The sequence below is a fragment of the Solea senegalensis genome, linkage group LG2 (assembly GCF_019176455.1).
Source record: "Solea senegalensis isolate Sse05_10M linkage group LG2, IFAPA_SoseM_1, whole genome shotgun sequence".
NCBI lineage: Eukaryota > Metazoa > Chordata > Actinopteri > Pleuronectiformes > Soleidae > Solea > Solea senegalensis.
In genome coordinates this window covers 18,685,180-18,706,366 of record NC_058022.1, presented here as the reverse complement: position 1 = coordinate 18,706,366, position 21,187 = coordinate 18,685,180, and the positions used below count along the sequence as shown (strand labels likewise).

The 21,187-nt window shown below is 38.7% G+C and overlaps 1 protein-coding gene across 1 annotated transcript in view; it reads right to left on the bottom strand.

Moving 5' to 3' along the window:
• fgf14 (fibroblast growth factor 14) overlaps positions 1 to 20,940 on the bottom strand; it is a 102,874-nt gene extending 81,934 nt beyond the window's left edge. Inside the window, exon 1 of the mRNA XM_044016042.1 lies at positions 20,198 to 20,940. Within this exon, the coding sequence (XP_043871977.1) occupies positions 20,198 to 20,405 (208 nt within the window). The 5' untranslated portion in view covers positions 20,406 to 20,940. The remainder of the gene's footprint in view (positions 1 to 20,197) is intronic.
• Positions 20,941 to 21,187: the final 247 nt, after the last annotated feature.

Below are 21,187 nucleotides of genomic sequence, written 5' to 3'. Positions count from 1 at the left end.
GAGTTTTGTGATCTGTTGGTTGGACAGTAATAATTAATAATGACATTTTGTATTCTTTTTTCTTTTTTTTTCAGAGGTCTGCTGGTCCATCACATTCAACTTCTGTAATACAAACACTAAAGGAAGCATTTCAAAAACAGGCTTCTTAGTTTTGAGGCTGATGAAGACTGCTGTGCCTCAGTTGGTGTAACATGTTCATGACTGTTGCTTTTATTTGCACTTATTCAAGTTTTTTTTTTTTAAAACTGTATTTCATGTTTATTTTGTGCAATTGTTATGTCTTTTTTTATGTATTGAATGTTTATTTTGCAGTGTTAAGGTTTGGATTGCTATTTTAGTATATAATAAATCTATTTAAATATAAATATTGGTGAAGTTATCTCAGTTATATCAGTCTTTTTTCAACATGTTGAACATATTTTAACAATACCAATATTTTGATTCTATTTTAGTATATCATGAACCTATTTAAATATAAATCTTGGCGAGATTAGCTCTTCAAGATTTACCGATAACCGTGATCATTTTAGTCACTATAACCGTGGTATAAAATTCTCATACCGTTACGTCCCTAATGGTGAGTCAGCATGAAGAGGATAACAATTGTCCACACTAAGTCATGTAAGCAAACCGTGGTCATCTCCACAGTGCACCCACTTACTGTGAACACCACACAGACAATGAAAGCTTTGTCTGTCTGGTTGAGTTTAAACACAGTTTCACACTATCACAGAGAAATAATGAGCGGTGATGATACTCATCAAAGAAATGGATTCATTGCTTCACTGATCATTATCAATGACTACTCTTTCTGTCACTCGTCTATGTGGTTCCCTGGAGAAGGGAGTCTATTTCTGACTTCCCTACAAAAAAGACCACTTCTTCTTTTTCTGTAAACTCCCCTTTTTTTCGAAATCCAATGCTTAGACTCAATGATGTATGTTTCACTTAAATCTATAGTAGCTATACCTATACATCTCAATCTCTCAATTTACCATTTGGAATTATAGACAATCCATGAATTACACATATAATGTAAGGCAGCTTCATCTTATGGATCACTTCATTGAGTGTAAAATATAGTATTCCCCACTGTGAATACTTGGTTACTTGGTAAATGGTTACTTTCTTATTGATCTATTGATGATGATGGAGAGAAAATATCACAAAGATGAATTACATAGTCAGGTCACACATGTCAAGCATTTTCCTGACCACTTTATACTCTGCCTGTTGAACCTGATATGTACCACAGTACATAGTGCATGTAATCTGTGGAACATGTGGTAAACTTTATATCTCCTGATGCATATCCTGGTGTAAGAAGATGTCTGTAACTAACACTACCTTTTAGTGGTTTTGCATATTGATTCTGTAGCAATATGAGTCAAAGTATATATATACATACATGATATATGCATTTCTGATCCTTGTTTATAATCCACATTGTCCTTCTTTTCTCAGATATCTTCAAAAATAGACACTTGTTCAGTCACAAGCTGGTCCCACTGGTTATGAATCATAAATGCATCCTTGAGCTGAGATGTAAGGGAGTATGGGAGAGAGTATAATTACTCCAAAAGCGATTATACTTTTTACTAAGCTTTAGGAATTGCATTTATTGCCTCAGCGAGGTTCTGTGAAACACCAGATTTGAAGTTTTTTCTCCCTCTTTCTCTCACTGAGCTGTACATACTGTCTTATAACACACTCCCACATTCACACTACAAAATCATCTTCACATAGGGAGGCTGCTACAGGCTCAGCAACCATCTTTAAAACACAGAGTGAACCTATAATAAAGGGGGAAAACAATCCACAAAACACTTTGGACAAGACTGAGAAACCTGTGAAGAATTCTAATTCCAATGTATAAACACAAACCCAAAGCATTCTGTAATTTTATACTCACGAATGACCCATTTTATTTGCTTAAGGTTTTTTAGACTGTACAGTTCAGATATAATTGTAGTGTCCTCAGTTTTTAATGCCTTTGAAGTTTCTCCAGAATAAGATGGTTCACTCATTGTTATCTATTTTTAGTGCAAATCCAGTCTGCACATTGTATATCCAGGTTTGAGAGTTGAAAGTTAAAAAGAGAGACATTTTCATAAAGAAGTGACCATTAAAATTGAGACTACAGTGTTTATTTTAGTGGTCTTCTTTAAAAATGTTTTATAGTAATACAATAGTTTTCTTTACAGTTAATCACATTCATTTGTCAATCTTTATTTTTCTACTTATTTGCCTCTTTTAACTTTCTAGGCATTTCAGTGGCTGCACAACAGAGATATTGCAACATTTGTCACATCTTCAGAAAAGATTAAATGTGGTCATTTGTGAGGAAATGTGTTAAAATGAGATTAAAAATAAAAACAAATTTATTGTTCATTCATGGGAAAATGTTGACAATTTCCGTGGGGGGGGAATCGCATTTGTCTAAAAAGAGATGAGGGGGTTACCAATTTCCACATCTCGTCTCTTTTTTAGAGACTAACTTCAGCACTGGTTTTGCATTGTTACATAACTCCTCTAACACGAAAAGAGAAGAGATGATTCTATTGAGAACTTCACAAAAGACAGCCATGATATTTGGCCTTGGAGCCACTGGATGAAGAGAAGAGAAGAGAAGAGAAGAGAAGAGAAGAGAAGAGAAGAGAAGAGAAGAGAAGAGAAGAGAAGATTTTGAATTATTTGTCACTGTTAATCTGCAGCCATACATCAATTTACTTGGTTTTCTATTTTGGCTTCAAAAAGGTTCATGTTTTATGCCAAAGATATAAACTCCATTAGCATACATGGTAAAAATACTTCACATATACACAAGAAAACAAGCTCAAGCATGCACAACAAAGTGTGACCTTCAGGTTTGATCATCTGCAATGCAGAGATTGGTTTACTTGGTGTTGAAGTAGACCACACTGATAAGGTTTCCCCCTCTAATAGTGACAACAGCTGCAAAAAGAAATCAATGAATCGATAACAAGCTTTTTCAAAAAAATCTCTGATTTCAACCTCTTAAGTGTGACTGTCTCCTTGGTTATTTCGCTCCTTTATGACAAAAACAAATCTAAACGTGTTCGGTTTGTATGCAAAAACAAAAGTTTTTACTTTGATAAATGATCCACAAATTCTGTGTAGCACCAATATGTAGTTCATTTCAATCAGCTTATTTTATTTCAAAAACAAGTCACTTCACTCATACTCACATTCATGTCACATGCTGGAAATGACCAAATTGGTTTAAAAAAAAAGTAATTGTTCATATGTATCCAAAAGCTTAGCATTCACCAATCTCTTCTGGAACTCACCATACTCTCCTTCAGCGTTTAATGCCTTGCGTACATGCCGCTCCACAATCTTAGCAAAAGAGGATGTTTCCATGTCTGGCTGCAAAAACCTAAAAAGGTCTATAATACTGATGCTTTCCCAACTTATATTAAATACATTTAATAGAATCACAAATGAATATAGCCTTCCAATGCTGCTTTCACAACCCCTGACACTATGTCCCACAGAGCTTGACACAACCTTTTAACCTGCTCACACAAGTATGACCACCATCTCACACGTATACACACACACACACACACACACACATGCATACCTTGCCCGTCACCCACTTGTAGAGACCCCCCAACACCTCCATCGTCATCTCCCACCAGAGCCTTCCAACATGCAGATAACCGTATCCCACAGATAGCGCTAACACTTTCTCAGCTGGCTGGAGGTAACCCACCAGAAATGTCAAGTGCTGTCATGACTGAATGGTGTTGGTGAAATAGCAACTCTTAAACTAACTGTATGGGTGTAAGAAAATTTATATATGCTAAAATATTGTGATCTGTCATGGCGTGATGAATAATAAATCAATATTTTGGACATTGGTTTTCTAACAGTCGAACTGTTATACATGAGTTGTTCCTCCACTTGGATGGTTCTCTGTCCCAGCCTCACCAGATAGGCCCCGATTCCTATGGTTCAACATGTGACCAGGTTCAGTGGTTTGTGTTGTATTTAAGCCTCCAACCACAAGTTAGCAGCAGGCACTGTGTGGCATGTGATGGAAAAATGAGAAATACAGTGAGTCAAAGTGGTCTCTATAAAAAACAATGGCAACTTGCGTGTTGTTTTTAAGTTTCTGCTCCTACTCTGTCCCTCTGGTGCTGTATCTGTCTGCTCCCTGACACACTGTACCTGAAAGCTTCGCCCTCTCTACCCGAGTGTGCATAACAGAAAATAACTGTACTAGGATTCTCAAAACCACAATGCAACAAACTGCTGGGTTTGCCTGGTGCGATGATTTAGATAGGAGATGTGAGGCTACTGTTTTTCTGTCTTTCTTTTTTGTTACAGCAATACTATCTGGAAGTGTTCCACTGTTTCCAAACAATGCACAAAAGATGTATGCATACAGTACACACACAGAGACAGACAGAGAGAGAGAGAGAGAGAGAGAGAGAGAGCGCACACAGGGAAAGACAGAAGCAGCAGCAGCACAATACTGCCTGCTGCACTGCACTGCAGCAAAAGTCTACACAGCATACCCACCACACAACCTCCAGCACTGCACAGAACAGACTCCTGTATGCAGGGAGGAGTGATAGACACGGGGTAATTAAATATGATGCATGATGTATTGTTATAGTAATAGCTCCATCAATTTGAAGGCTTATCTGATGCAAAAACATAACTGGCATCAGATAAGCCTGAGTGAAAATGGTATTGTTAAAGGATCTTAGAATGATCACAGGGTCAAAATGCCATAACAGAGTTACAAATCTATCAGCAACATGTACCTGGATGTGTTTGATTGCCCATCACAACACCATGCCAGGTGACCCAGCGCCGTGGACTGGAATAAGTTGAGGTAAATACATTTTATTTGGTGTGGTCTCATTCACATGAATCAGACTGCTGCTGCTGCTGCTGCTGCTGCTACACGGTACAATAACCAATTGTACTTATATCAGTACATTAAGAATGACAGCTTTTATAAGTGCAGTAATACTTAAGAGTTGTGTTGACAACAGGACCATGAAGTGTGGCTGCTAACAGCCGATGCGACGAATACAAGTGCTCCTGTCCACAACCCACTGACACCGCAAGATTCAACCTGTGAGAGACATCCAACTTGATAAATCATCATTAAAAGATAAATCACTTGTTGAGTTTGCAACAAGTGAACAAATACACCACATGAGTTTGATGTGACGGTGGCCAGCGGTTTAGTTTTAGCATTTCTCTTGAGCTAATATAGAATATGCCAAAACCTCTTAACATGCAAAGCTATATTACACTAATATAATGCTAATACTACACTAGTAGTAGTCCTACACGAAAATTAACATATGTCCAAGCTGCTAGAAATTAGGCGCTATGAACAGTATGAAAATAATGAACTTTCTGTAAATTGCATTAAAAGTACAGTAAGTCTGACATTTTATATTGATGAAGCTCAGAACAATGATTATTAGCCTGCAATGCAACAGCCATGCAGAAGACTGGACAATTAGACCACATTGCTCTTCTAAATGCAGTTTTCTGCTCAAATTAGATTAGACAATCTCTATATCATCCATGCTCTGTCATATTGTTCCTTCCTTTTTTTCTGAGGTTAAGGTTTGCCACAGTATAGAGATGTATTTAGGCAGGTATTTAAGTAGACAAAAGACTTAATCGACTTTTGAAAATCTATCAGAAAAACACATAGTGAACCAAGCCTCATTGTGCACACAGAAACACAAAAAGAGACAGAATGACTACAACCTGATCATTCAAATAATCCTGGCAAACCAATCGTGAAAAGAGAAAGAGCATCACAACAATGCTGCAGAACCAAGTTAAATATTAAGAACTCAACACAATCCCCAAGCACATGTGCCAAAGTTATGGAGAACAGCAAAATATAGCATGTCACAACAGAATGCCAAAAACTAAAACAAGCTCCTTCGAAAGCTCTTCTGTGTTTCTCATCGTTGTTTTTTGTTTTGTTTTTTAATTCTAGTGCATTACACTAGTGCTATCTATTTGTTTTTACATCTTTCGATTGGACAGGGCGACGGTAACTCAGTGGTAGCGCAAGAAGGTTGTGGATTAGATTGCCAGCTCTGCTAGTCTACATGCTGATGGGTGTTTGGGCAAGACACTTAACCCCACGTTGCTCCTGACATGAATATGAAAGACGAGTGACAGGAAAGGCTGCACAAAACTGTAGTGTAGAGCAGCTTTGAGGGGTCTTTGAAAAAGCTATATATGTATATATATATATATATATATATATATATATATATATATATATATATATATACATATATATATATACATATATACATATATATACATATATACATATATATACATATATATACATATATATACATATATATATATATATATATATATATATATATATATACATATATATATATACATATATATATATATATATACACACATACATACATATTCATATATAAATACAAACCATTACTCTAAAAAGCAAATTTGAATTTGGAAAATAAAGAATGAAAGAGAGAGGAAGACAAGAGTGGATGAAAAAAGACAAAAGGGCATCAGTTTATTCCATCAGCATGGAACTCAACAGCAGATGATGGACAACAGTAATAAATAAGCTGCAGGCCTACAGTGAGTCATGAAATCATATCAGCAATCAATCATAATCAAATCATCAGAATGTACTTCAAGCCCAGGAAAGAAGCACAACCAGCTGACCTCGCTGTGTGTTTTCCTACAACAGCCCTCATTGTTCTTAGCAAGCCATCACGTTATCAGTGTGCCTCTGACTGTGTGATTTGTAGTAACACGTATACTGTGGCTAAATAAAAAAACACACACACACACACACATGTCCCACTGTGTGAAGTCTGGTGTGTTTGATAAAGGTTAAAGATGCTACGTATCTGTCATTAGAGCCACAGGGTACGAGCCCTAACCTTGTTGCTGTATAGTATGAGCAACATGCTAATGCGACTGCATCATATCCCATTCCTAGATGATGATGTGGCTGGAAACACTATTACTATTAATACATGGACTCACTCGTCACACACTCTGCCAGCCCTTTAACACTTCAGCTGCTGATCTCAGAACAAAATATGTTCTTACTTTAACGGCACATTAACAGGCTGCAGACAGACACATTTAACCTGTATCAAAAACACAGTATTGAAAACTTTTGTCAAGTGTTCTTTTCTTACTTTTACAGCATTTATTTTTTTTACCATATTTATATTTGTCCTGATTTTTTCTCATCTGCATCAGTATTCCTATCAAGCATCATTTACTATTTCTGACATATGTAAGGGTGCATATACATCAGTGCACAGCCATGTGCAAATAAAGAAATGTGCATTTCATCACTTAAAATAATGAATTAAATGTTTGGATTTTAAATCATTCAACAGGCAGAAATCCAATTTCATTGGATTAATATTGACATCCACATCTATTTTTGTTGACGGAGTTAGGACTTTGGAAGACAAGTCAGGATTGTTACTCTTAACATGGCTCAGAAATATTTTGGTGGTTATAACCTTCAAAGTTGTCCATTAACTTTCACAAACATCTACACTGGTGTGATCCTCTTTGCAGCAGAAGCTGATCCATTAAAATTATATCCACTATGGGAAATGTGCCAAAGATGGGTCACTGTTTGGTTTTCAACACATGCAGAAGACTTTGTTACAGTAGTACATACAGTACAGTATATCTCTCTAAGTTATGAAACCACAACATTACTTTGGGTTGGATCTGCAATAACACTGGAGTGGAGAGGAGGGAGAGGGTTATAAAATGCAGCACTGGTACTGGAATAGAAGCGAAGGGCCACAAAACACAAATGTATCAGAGAGTATTAAAGAGAAAACAGGGGGATGGAGAGATGGTGGTGGAGGGGTGAGGGAAAAAAACAAAAAACAATCTGCTCCTTATAAAAACCTTTGATATTTTATATTTTTAAATCTAGAACAACTTCTTGCTAATATTGACCCATGATGGTTTCTTACACACAACATTGTATTACTCAGATTATGTCATTTTCACATGTAAAGCTAAATCATAGCCCTGCAGTTGTCTTTCAGCAGCAATAAATAATCTGCATACAAACATCTGCAAGATAATTATGTTTGCTTACCATCAAATGAGAAAATGTCACTGAAAAGATTACTTAGGAGTTGTTTACAATGGTGTAGCCAATTAATCAAGGGGAAGGGTTACATTGAAATACACACAAGGGAAGTACAGGACATATTCACTTGCAATTTTGGTATGAGTTTAGCAGAAAAGAACATATGAAAATAAGCTTGGAATTAAGTGAAAAGTTTTTTTGCCTATTACTCTTAATTCCAAACTGAAAAATACTACATACATTTATGATAAATGTGGTTTGGATTTTTATAAATACATACACTGCTAGTGATAGTAGTTGAAGGCACAATACAATAGAAGCCTGTTGTATATGTATACAATTTAAACAATTTCATTCAACAAACACTTTTTAACTGCTCAGCATTAACTATTGAATAAATATAATAATGATAAATGTATAGATAGAAAAAACCTGCTGGAAAGAGAAGACTCAAAGTGGGAAGTGCAATTGCAGTTCTTAAAACCTTAGTTTGCTGGAATTGACCCACGTGCTGCTCTGCCCTTATTGTGTAGTTGTGTCTTCTTTTTACATTAAATAACAAAAGAGCCAATGTTTAAATCTCTCTCAAGAACTGCTTTTTCAAAAAAATAACTTCACAGTCAACACTGTGCATACATGTCGGTCCTTAGCCGAGTGTGAAATCAATTGGATGAGTCACTGTAAGAGAAAAGTCGTAATATCACAAACTGACAGACAGACATACAGACAGGCACTTCCATTTATAGTTACATTCACCATAAATGTCAATGGGATTCTCCATGGCTGCTTAGGCACGCCTGGGTCTGCTAATAACATCACATATTTAATAAATCAACAAAGCACAGGGATGTGCTCACAAAGTATATCTCCACTACAGGTATTCAAACAAGACTGAACACACCTTTTCACACTCAGCTTCAAACTAATTGCACTTCATTTTTGTGGGTTGTTAAACTCATTACCTGAAGTTGACAACACTGACAACACTACAATGAACTGTCACAGTATTTCTTTTTCCATAACCTGAATTCTGGAGAAAAAAAGCTCCTCACAAATCTATTAATAGTGTACCCATCCACTTGTGAAGGGCTGATAGTAGTGCACAGAGGCCATTCTGACACCTCACAATTTTTAGGTAATGATGATGAACTTCAAAAAGGAGCATGTAGCCTATCTGTCAGCTCTGCAGTTCAACTGTTGGAACTTCTGCTGCAGTAAATAAATAATCTCTAGCCTAAAATGATTATTCCCTCTTGCTCTTTATCTCACACTCACAGCGGCTCCCAGAAGAAGAAAAAAAAAAAATCACAGTGGCTTCATAACAGCTATCGTGTGTGCAATCCTCTGAGATTTATTAGATATGTCATATGTTAGAGAGAAGCTGTTTACATTTGCTCCTCACACAGTGCTACACATTCAGTCACACAAGTGGGGGATATGTCACAAGGATCCTGCTACTAAGAGCAGAGGATGAGCCAAATTACAAGATGATTTATGGAGCCTCCATAAGACACGGGGCAGAAAACCAAGCGGGGAAAAGCAGTGACGTCGACTTTGAGATGTAGCTCAATTGCCCAGTGTTCCTAGAAAATAATGGAGCTATCAGAACTGTGCATGCCCTCAGTAAATCAGTTATAAGTTACTAAGGTCAGTAAAATTATAAAAGTCCTTGATTTGGACTTAAAAAGAAGTTTAAACTTACACAAACGTGTTCAATTGTAAGACAGGACTATTGATAAACTTACTGGATGTTGAGCAGTATTGCATGATGGAGTAGTTTAGGGTAATAATAAATATAAGTGCAGTGACAATTCAGTGACACGATATGTTTTAATTGAAGACACTGTACTTTTTTGCACTGATGCAGTAAATGATTTTGTTAAAATCCCTCCTGCCATGCACTGATTTTCCACTAATAACCCAACAATATAATTATTCATGGCAGGCATCAGTTTGAACAGCATGTCTTTTCTGAGCAAAAGTGTGAAAGCAGGATTAAACATAAAAAATTTGATCCATTGGGACTGATGAGGGTTTTTTTTTCTTGCTCTGGACAGTAACCAGACACATTGGACCAACACTCTAAATGATGGAGGATAAAACATTTGTACATGAAAATCCTCCTTATATCTATCCTATAAAATTGACAAGGCCATGTGTTCTACTATGTACCCATCTATACCCCTCTATCATATATGCCAGAGCTGGACCAATTAAGCAGAAATGGTATGATCAGCATCAGCAGATTATTATTTAACTAATCAAGTTAATTATTACGTATGTAAGTTTAGTTCTCTGAAACTTGATAACTGCTGCACTGAATCATTGCTATGTCTTCAGAGAAGCATTGATCCTAAACTGTCTAATTTTGAATTTGAACATTTTATTTAAAAAAAAGAAAAGAAAGAAAGAAATGAGCTTATTTTATACATCATTTCTATTTAAAAATATATAAGTCGACAGCAGTGCACAGATTGGAGAGATGGTGCAATAGATGTGTATTTAAGTCAAGCCATTTTGGGTATCATTTGTAATTGCCAAACATATATCATTAATCTGCTGCTCTGATTGCTTAAGATCAGTCAATCCTTTAATATATACCTCTTAAAAAAAATGGAGAAACAAAGCAACTGAAAGTTAAAGGTTTAGTAGGCTAGTTTTTTTGGCATCCGTAATTACATAATGACCTTTCAGCATAATGTAAAACAAGTCATCTGAAAAAGAACTGCACCTCATGGCACTGGTCCCTGATCCGGTGGAAAGATCAGAACTCCAGCCTCAGCAATGACATGACTGCCTACACTGCAAGACACTTAAGAGACTGTAAGAGTCAGACAATGCACGCACAGAGTTTCAGAGACAGAAAAATCACCTTGGGGCATCTGTTACGTATGAAACAAGTGCATCTGTCTGTGTTCATCTGATGAGAGCTGCTCTGTAAGCTAGTGCATATTGAATCCGTTTCCAAAACAAAAAAAAAAACGAATGGTGAGATGGATAGTACTGGGGTTCTGTATGTTTTGTAAATGCTGATCATGTTATAAATTATACGTGATACGTTATATAGAGGGCCACACGGTGGTGTAGTGGTTAGCACTCTCGCCTTGCAGCGAGAAGACCCGGGTTCGAGCCCCGGTTGGAACAAGGGCCTTTCTGCATGGAGTTTGCATGTTCTCCCCGTGTGTGCGTGGGTTCTCTCCGGGTTCTCCGGCTTCCTCCCACAGTCCAAAAACATGCAATGTGGGGATTAGGTAAATTGGACACTCTAAATTGACCATAGGAGTGAGTGTGAGTGTGAATGGTTGTTTGTCTCTAGTTGTGTGTGGCCCTGCGATGGACTGGCGAACTGTCCAGGGTGTACCCCGCCTATCGCCCGATGTAGCTGAGATTGGCACAGCACCCTCTGGTGGAGGATAAAGCGGTTAGATGATGATGACTGACGTTATATAGAGCATGGTTCTTGTGGTTGCCAAGTTCGACTACAGTCCTACTCCAGCCGGACTAAGCATATGCATGCAGGAGTAATCAGATTACGAATCGTATTATCAAGGTATGTTGAGACTAGCTTGGACTAAGAAAACCAAATGATTGTCTTAGTCTGACTAAAATCAGACTTTTAACATGCATGTAAACACACTGACTGTTACTGAAGAAAAAGAGCAAGAAGAAGACACCTGAAGCAGTACCATCCCATAGAGAGCACCCAATTCAAGACTTTACAGCCTGAGACACAAGTGTGTGCCTGTAGCCCTCCCTTTTCTCTGTCTAGTGCCCTGCTATATAACAAAAATGGTGATATCACATAGGCAATCTCCTACTTTATTACCAAAGACATGGTGAAATTAAGCACAGTCAAAAATAACGGATTGAAGTGGCGGATAAAAGTAACTGACCCTTGTTACCAGCTCACTGGCTGTAAATATTTCTCTCAGACAGTTCTCCCCCGGCTATATATGGACTGCAGTGAGAGAATTGAAGAAAAGCTGCAAAGTGTGTCATACTTTGCTTCCACGTCGGATTGGTAAAGTCGTATGTCTGTTTGGCTTTCTGCTGGGTTTGTTTGCCAACAATTTGACCTATTTTGAGCTCTACAAAGAAAAAGACACAGCATGAAGGTAGTTCTTGATATTTAATTAACTCTATTTAGATCTGATCAAAGAATTGATTTTGTTCTCCTTGAAGCTCTGAACCTGTATTAACATTTTAGTTAATATATACCCATTGTATTCATCTAAATTCATATTCATGTACAACTTTAACAAAAAATAAACAATATTTAAACCAAAATAACCTTTTCCTATATTTACATTTCACTTCACTGAATAAAAAGAAATCTTTAAGCCTGACAGAAATATTTAAGTGATTTATATTGTGATATACATATATATATATATATCAATAGTTAATGATATAAAAAAGTATATACCGATAAGATTTTTTTTCCCATATTGCCCAGCCCTAATTGAGCATATGTTGAAGGTTTGTTGAGGTGAATGATTTGATTAAAAGTGACAAGCCTAATAAATGAATGCTTCCTCACAGAGCTGTTAAATTTCTCCAAATCAGCATCATTCAAATTAATCACACTGTGATTCTCATTCAGCCACAAGATGTTCCTCAGGCAGCCTTTGACACCACAGGCAGTAAACCACATCTATGACTCGAATCACAGAGCAATCAACTAATCGTCGCGTCTCACTTACGATTCACCTGCGGCTTATATTAGTTTGTCCTTTAACAAGACTGCATAACATAAAGTGATTCACTGTGAAGACAGAAAGCGTCATTAAGCGAACTAAATGTTTAAACTTATTTATTTTGATTGCCTGGAGCCGTGAAACAAGCTGCACACACACACACAACACTGACAGAGAGACAGTATTATCACCTTCTTAGATAATATGGTGACATGTTTACCAACAGTTTGGGTGACAGTTTTCACATCCAGCAGACGTTAGCAGCATGAGCATTTATTTGGAGACATGTGTCTAATTGTTGGTCCAATATTCACTCTGCTTTTGGGCTGGTTACTAACTTTGTCAGTCTGCTCTCTGGTGTAGGGCAGCGTGATTTATCAGTCGACTGAGCCCAAAGACACACAACATCTCCATAGAGCTCAAAGGAACTGCTTGCAGAATAATAATAATGATCATCTGTGACTTAATCTGTGCATGTGGCATTTTCAAATACATTTAACCAATTTGTAATCTAGAAATACGTATTATAGCAGTTTTAAAAACAACAACAATAAACAATCATAGGTAACTGAATCTATCTATCCTTCAGAAAACAGATGCATTTCATGTTATTAGTGTTTAAGTGAATTGCCTTTAGCCAAAACATTAAGGGAAAGGTGATAAATGAACTATCAATCTGCAGATCCAGGGTCACCGATTGGGACAATCCAGTACCACATGTTCCATAATTCCTCTCACTGTTACAGTTGGAACATGTACATATGTAATGTATACATTTGAAATTCACTGATTTGCATGTAAAACTCATTGTATCAGAGAGCGAAGTAGACTGGCAGCCATGCAGGAGCATACATTTCATTATTAATAGCAGGACAGAGACAGTCCAAATGAATTCACTGTGGAAACTGATGATGCTACTGCCATTATCATACCCACAAACATGAGAGTGACACAATATTTCTTGTCGACCCATGACATAAACCCACTGCAAAGTCATCCATTTACCCAAATGATCTAAAAGGCATTACAGGAATCAGGAATTGAACAGGAACATTAATCCTTAACAACCACAAATTATACAATTAGTTTTCCTCATATTAATGTTGCACTTAACCTCTTGATTCAGTTACATTGTGGATATGTGGACTGGCAGCTATTTTTAGAAAGTAGAGGTTCATCACACTGTATGAAGTAGTGTTGTTTTGATTATTCCCAAATCACATTTGAGCTCCTACTAAACTTGTTGTCTGTAAAGGTTGGACATACACTAGGTTGTTCATTTACAAATGTACTGCAATGTTTCTGTGTGAAACCTAGCAACATGCCATGGTGGTTGGAGGGGGATATTTTTAGCCAACCCTACTGTTATTCAAATTGTAGGAGTTTGAATCACCCAACCCCTTTAATTACACTGTTGTTTCTTTGTTTCCACAAATTAGAGTGGGTATGTTAGACAAATTAATCACAACGCTTGTAGAGAAAATCATGGCCACTGTTATAATTCGGTTTTGGAAATAGCAGAATTTGAGATACAGTATACTGTTTATAGCTCTTGCCCTCAGGTAGGAATTGGTGAACAGACAGCAGCAGAAGAATATGGTCATTAAATTGCTGTAATTTAGGATTTCACTGTGGAAGTATGTGCAGATGAAAAAAAAGTCAATCAAAGTCGATTTGACAGCATCCAGACACATACATATGCACCATATCAAGGGGTCATTCTATGCTGACACAAAGGCAGTCAGTATTATAACAGTGTAGTCATGAACACGTCAGCTAAGCTTTATAGCCATTTGCCACTAGACCAGAGGTCTTCAACAGGGGGGTCCATGGAGGTACTGCAGGCGAGTCACAAAATGTTTGACTGATTAGAAACTTTTAACGTCTTTAAATAGACATTCACTTGAAACCAACATATTGTAGTGAATGGATAAATGGAGGCAGAAGACTAAAGGTTATCATTGAGTCGGCAACGCATACATTCAACGACACACAGGAGCTCTCTCAAGCTGGGCACCGGTTCACTCACAGCATGTGACGAGACGAGACCTGTTCCTCCAAGAGGGACAAAGTGGAGGTCCCGCCCCCATCACTGCTGTGCTAATCACGAGGCTGCATGTTACACACTGGCTCTGTCAGATTCCTCTTGATTGGCCGAGAGCCTATTCAGTCCCCAGCCGACTAAGAGCCCAGACACAAGGACGCATGCTGCAATATTATTTGAAAACAAGATAAAACACTGTAGCTCCTATCCACAAAGGCCAACTACTGTGGCCAGCATATTATTATGCCAAGTGTATGGACATTGTTCTGAGCGAAAATGGATCGTTTTGTAACTCGACCAAAAAAAATCCACAACCACAAGAGAGATACCCTCCACTTCAGAAACCACCAGTGAAGATGCAGGTGGCGAGGCGGCACCTGCTGCTGATGTAGCTTATAAGGGTAAATGCAAACGAGAGAAGACCCAAAACAATTGTATACAAAATACAGTATATAGTAGGGGTACAATCTCTCCATCAGCTTGGGAGTCCTTGGCCTTAAAAGCTTTAAAGCTTTAAACTTTTGACCTGTATATGTATGTCTCCCATTATTAACTGTGGTTGTGATTTTAGATAATACATCAATGTATTAATGTACATCAAACAAAATAATAATAATTGCACAACATCAAAACAAAGTCATTGTCTTCAAAATGTCAGAGAAATTCCATTGGCACCCAGAGGAGTAATAGCATTACAGCACTGAGGCTTCAGTGCAAACCTCCTGGTTCTGTCACACACCATAGAGTTGAGCTTCCCTTGACACACTAAGAACCATCATCATGTGGACATCTAGGTTTTCTGTAACCTGCCCTGTTACTTTACTGTCCAAGAAGTACTACTGTTGTGCTCCTCTCAAGAAGCCACCTACTGACTTCACACAATCCACAGAAAGCAGACTGTTTGCTTTCCAGATTTACAGCATTCAAACATTTACTGAAACTACAAAGCCCTGAATAAGTCAGGGAGGACCAATCAAATGCCTGTCTTCATTACAGATTGTGATAAGCAATGGCATTACAGCACTGAGGCTTCAGTTAAACCTCCTGGTTCTGTCACACACCATAGAGTTGAGCTTCCCTTGATGCACTAAGAGCCATCATCATGTGGACACCTAGGTTTTCTGTAACCTGCGCTGTCACTTTACTGTCAAAGAGCCGCTGTTGTGCTCCTCTCAGGAAGCCGGCTACTGACTTCACACCTCCACTGAAAACCAGACTGTTTGCTTTCCACATTTACAGCATTCAAGCATTTAATAAAACAACAAAGCCCTGCATAAGTCAGGGGGGACCAATCAAATGTATGTCTTTATTACAGATTGTGATATAACAAATGCTTTAATTAAAACACCATGACTCATTATAGCTGTATGCACCATTCAATCACATTCAACATTTTACAGCGGCAGCTACAGTATGTGTTTATTTCCATTCATCACTACTACATAGAAGCTGCAGGGCTAAAGTCCCCTGCATCTCCATCCATTCCACTCAGATCATTCATTACATAATTGACTGAATATTATTTAGTCACTCGCAGACATGTATACATGCCGAATAGAATAGGTCAGCAATCTCGGCTGCAACAGACCAACAACCCTAAGGACAAACCACCATACTATAGATGAAGCACCTTGCTGGAAATCAGTGATACAGTTGGGAGAACATTAACAGGTCAAAGACTGTAAAAAGCTTTGTAAAACTATCTTAAGGCAATTTTGCAAAAGGGCCTAAAAGGTGAAATGTTAGTCTTACATGATACCAAAGTTCCACATGTCCTGAGTCATGCTGAGTCTGCTATGTGCTCCAACTTATGATCTGATATTGCACTTGCATCAGATGCAGCATCTCGTAAGTTTCACCCTCAGCCTCACGGAGCAAAGTGACAGTTTCTAGAGAGGGGTGAACTCCAAATAAGAGGAGCCTCTTTAATTCAGCTAATGTCAGCAGAAAAGCTCTGCATCCATTGCATCTAGCGTGCACATAAAAGCCATCTATTTCATGAAATTCAACAAATACACCGACACACTAATGCATTTTCCCTTATTTTGAAATGAACGAGTGAATTTTTAATGCTGTAATTTGATGACACATCTAACATGACGTTGAGAAAAGTGGTGAGCTTGCAAGCATGTAGGTTATGCATAACCCTAACAAACTACAAACACGCTCATGCACACATAACCTCATTCTATTACCGATGCATAGTTCAAGATTAAAAGAAATACCAAACACATCACTGTTGATGTTGAAGTTTGATCATAGGCAGAGATACAGATACCAGTCACTGCATTATAGGACAGATGTTTATATGTTGACGAAGGCTTAGTCTATCTATGTTCGCTCGCTGATGTTGCTTTACTAAAAACACAGCCAAAGAGCCAGAACACTATGTCTACAGGACTCTGCGTTTAAAACCTAGCCAATCCAGAACTGTGCAGGAAACGCTTGCCTCTTACGACAGCGGGCCACACAGAGGACTCTCCATCCACGACTGAGCTGCAGAGAAAAAAAAGTCGTCGAAGGCTTTTAATGTGTATCTCACAAATTTCAAAAAGCTAGCAACTTCCAGCGATGAGACATAGTACAGCACCCCACTGACACAGTCTGCATCTTGGCCTACTTCATTTCACAGTAAACTACTGTCCCTAGATCTGCTATTTCAGCACAAACCCTGACAGATGTGCCCACGCCACTGCTTCATACTAACTCAATAAGGAGTCTTCAAAGAGTAAATATGGACTACTCTTATTTTGAAAGCCACATGAATTCAAATGTCAAACACCTGACAGGGGCGTCTTAGTTCTGATGGAGTGGGTATGTGGTGTCACCCTGCAGCTTTTCCACTCGGCATTACTCAGCCAATTACTATATTTCCATAAACACCAGTAATCTGACTTTTGACTGTATTTTGAATAACAAATTATTTCAGTAATGATGCTAACATGAGTTGATAATAAAATCTACCCTTCATATTTCTGTTAAATGTTACAGAGCATATTCTATGCTACTGCTATGAAAAGTCTAAGACATTATAATGTGATTTAGACATACATGTCTATATGTGACAAAGCCTGGAATAACATGTTTTAATCCAATTATTGCTTTTTCTAAGTATGACCTTGTTCCAGTATAGATACTCAGAAAATGACAGTGTCTTAATCTCTGTATTTTGGAGAAAAACAAATGCTGATATGCTTTTCCCTTTGAGGAAATATACAGGTTGTGCAAAACTGCACAGCTTCAGCAACAGATCAGATTTGAAAATAAATCTGACTTCATGTAGGAATGTTTTGCTGTCCAGACTTCCAACACCATCCTGGATCAAATCTGGATATATACAATATTAGATTATTTTCTGAGTCTGAAACAGGCCTTACAAACATCTGGAACAAAGATAAACTGTATTCTGCAGAACAACTCTTGAGACAAGTTAAGTCCAGATGCTTCTCCTTGGTGCTAGCTAGCTGGTTTTGGCAGCCAGAAGAGACACATCTCGTTCCTACAAATATATGCCTGCATAATGACCATGAAATAATAAAATATCATTGACTGTGATTACATATGGACATGTAAATGTAGAATGTTGATAAACCTGTTAGCAAGGTAGAAGCTATCCCCTGCTGACTGTTGGTTTGTTTACTAACAAATAAATTAAGGCTAACATGCAAAACTGTAGCTTCTACATAATTGTTCAGTCTTTCTCAATAGTATGTGTTTCCTAGTGTTAAGAATAGTCATGGAATAATCTAGAAATATCCACAAATGTGTTGTAAATGTTTTTAATCAAACTGTGACAGTGTTTTTCTCCTAAATTCTCCTAAACTCCTCTGTTTAGCTTTAGCCCTGTAGCAGAGTCTTAGCCTAGTCTTGTATGTAAAATAAAGCTGTGTGCTATATCAAAGGCACAAGTGGGGTTTAATCTGATTTGGCTGTCACCTCAAGTGTAAACTATCATGCTGAGGGAAACGGTGGTAGTTATGAAATAGTGATAAAATCAGTGATGTAGTCCATGTGATACATAGGTAAACAGCATATTCCCTCAACAAAAGGGCCAGGATTTCCGCATAACCGCTTAAAAGTGTGCGTTGATACGCATCAACTAAATTGTGCAATTGTGCCATTTGTTTTTGCAAACAAAAAGTGGAAATGACTGTCATTTTCATTGGTGGCAGTGACAGTTAACGGTATACAGTTGTGCTGTTTGACGATAGTGGACAGTGTTTTTGATGTTGTTCCTGCAGTATCAGCTAAGACAGTCCTGCCTCAAAATCATGATGATCTACTATACTGCAGTTGCAGTGTGGAGGAAATGTACTGCTGTTGCTGCTGCTGCTGCTGCTGCTGAGCACATCATCTTCAAACCCAGAACCTGAGGTGAAGTAGCCAGCACTGCATGCTCCCCTCCACCTGGGGCTTTTTCCTTCACACCTACAACAGCCTGTTGAAATAAACATCCCCTGTGCACTGATGATCAGCAGTGTTTCATTTAATTGGCTGAACATTTTAACCAGGGTGGTGTGTATTCCCACACTCAATCCTAAAGATTGCAGGATTTGCATTAGTGCAGTGGTGGCTCTCTGCATGTCCTACATGACCCCGTCTTCTTCATCACAAAAAACAACTCACATGAAAAATGACAGGGCCGCATGATGTATGTTGTCCAAGCTCTACAGCCAGGGAGATAGACATGAGAGAATAGTCTGTCTCCTCCAGGCTGGCTCGCTGAAAACATAGCGTGTAGCCCATTTCATCGAGAAGTGGTGTTGCAGAGGGGGAATGCTGCTGCAGTAAACCCGGGGATGGAATCATCTGGTTAGGGGGAATCACGTTGGAGGGAATAGCCGTGTGTGGATTTGAGCAACAGAAATTACATCGTGCCCCCGTGTGTGTGTGTGTGCGTGTGTGTGTGCGTACGTGTGTGAGAGTGTGTGCGCTATTAAAAAAGTTGGGAGATCACGGTGCCGTGGTGATGCAGGGGGGGAGCATTTTGTGTGTCTGTGCACTGCACGTCCCCAAAACCTGGTCTCGCCGATAGTAGCTGCACAGAATAAGTTGTCCTCCTCTCCTCTCTCTCTCTCTCTCTCTCCCCTCCTCCTCCCAGTGCCACTGCATGATCCACTCGCTGCATAAATATGATTGCAGATCTATGACCATTACAACAAACAAACGAATAACGCAGATTCAACACAGACTCACACTTGTGTGTCTCTCTCTCACACACACACACACACACACACACATACTCTCACGAACAACGCCGGTTCACGGCGAAACACAGGAGTAAAAGCAGAACGGTGATGAGCTTACCACTTGGATTCTTGTTTTTCTTAAGACTCTTGCCACAAAGACACTGCAGCATATGCGTTCCTTTGCTGAAAATGTTCCAAAGAAACCACATTGATTTAGGCGAAGAGCAATCCAGTGGCTTAAACACCCAGGTATAGATGAGATCCTTGCGGTTGCATAATAATACAATTGGATCAGTTCCCCAGGACAAGGCTACCAAATGTATCATAGAAAAAATAGGTATATCCAATTCCTATGCGTTTTCATTCACGTGGCAAAAATATTCACTGTCTTTTCAGACTTCGTAATGATGGTGTGTTTTCTTCCTCTGGCGTATAAAGAATGCCTCCTCAAGTAGTCGAAAGAAAATATACTCTGTAAATTGCATGTGTCGCACCGGGAGAAGACGGGCCGCCAGTAAACAAACACAACTAACCTGAAAACAGTAAAACACGGTGGATTTCCGAGGAGAAAATCATTGCCTATTAGTTCATCACTCTGAGGAGAGGAGGGTGGATCTGCACAGCATCAAAAGCCAAGGGAGGGTGCATCCTATGCACAGACTGCTGCAATGATAGCCCCGACCAAACACCACATTGCCGGATCAAGTCCAATTCGTTTCTCCTAGAAACCAGCTTGAATGGCGAGGTCAGATAACACCAACCTCAGTTTTCATCTCTCATGGTCCCACACTGCAGCGTCTCTGTGAAAGCCGGGCTGGGGTTCTTGGCGTGTGTGTGTGTGTGTGTGTGTGTGAGAGAGAGAGAGAGAGAGTGTGTGTGTGTGTGTGTATGTGTGTGTGTCCGTGATTCCTGGAGTGTGCGTTTCTTCCCTGTTTCGTAGGGTTATTTCTTCAAGGCTTCTCAGCGCCACGCCACTGGCGTCCCCAAAAGTGCGGTGCGCCTGTACAAAAACATTTGCATGAATTTCCTCTGGCGTCGGACCTCTGTGGGAAATAGACGGGGAGGAGGGGTTAAATTGAAAGATTGGCTTTCCATTACGTAAACACGT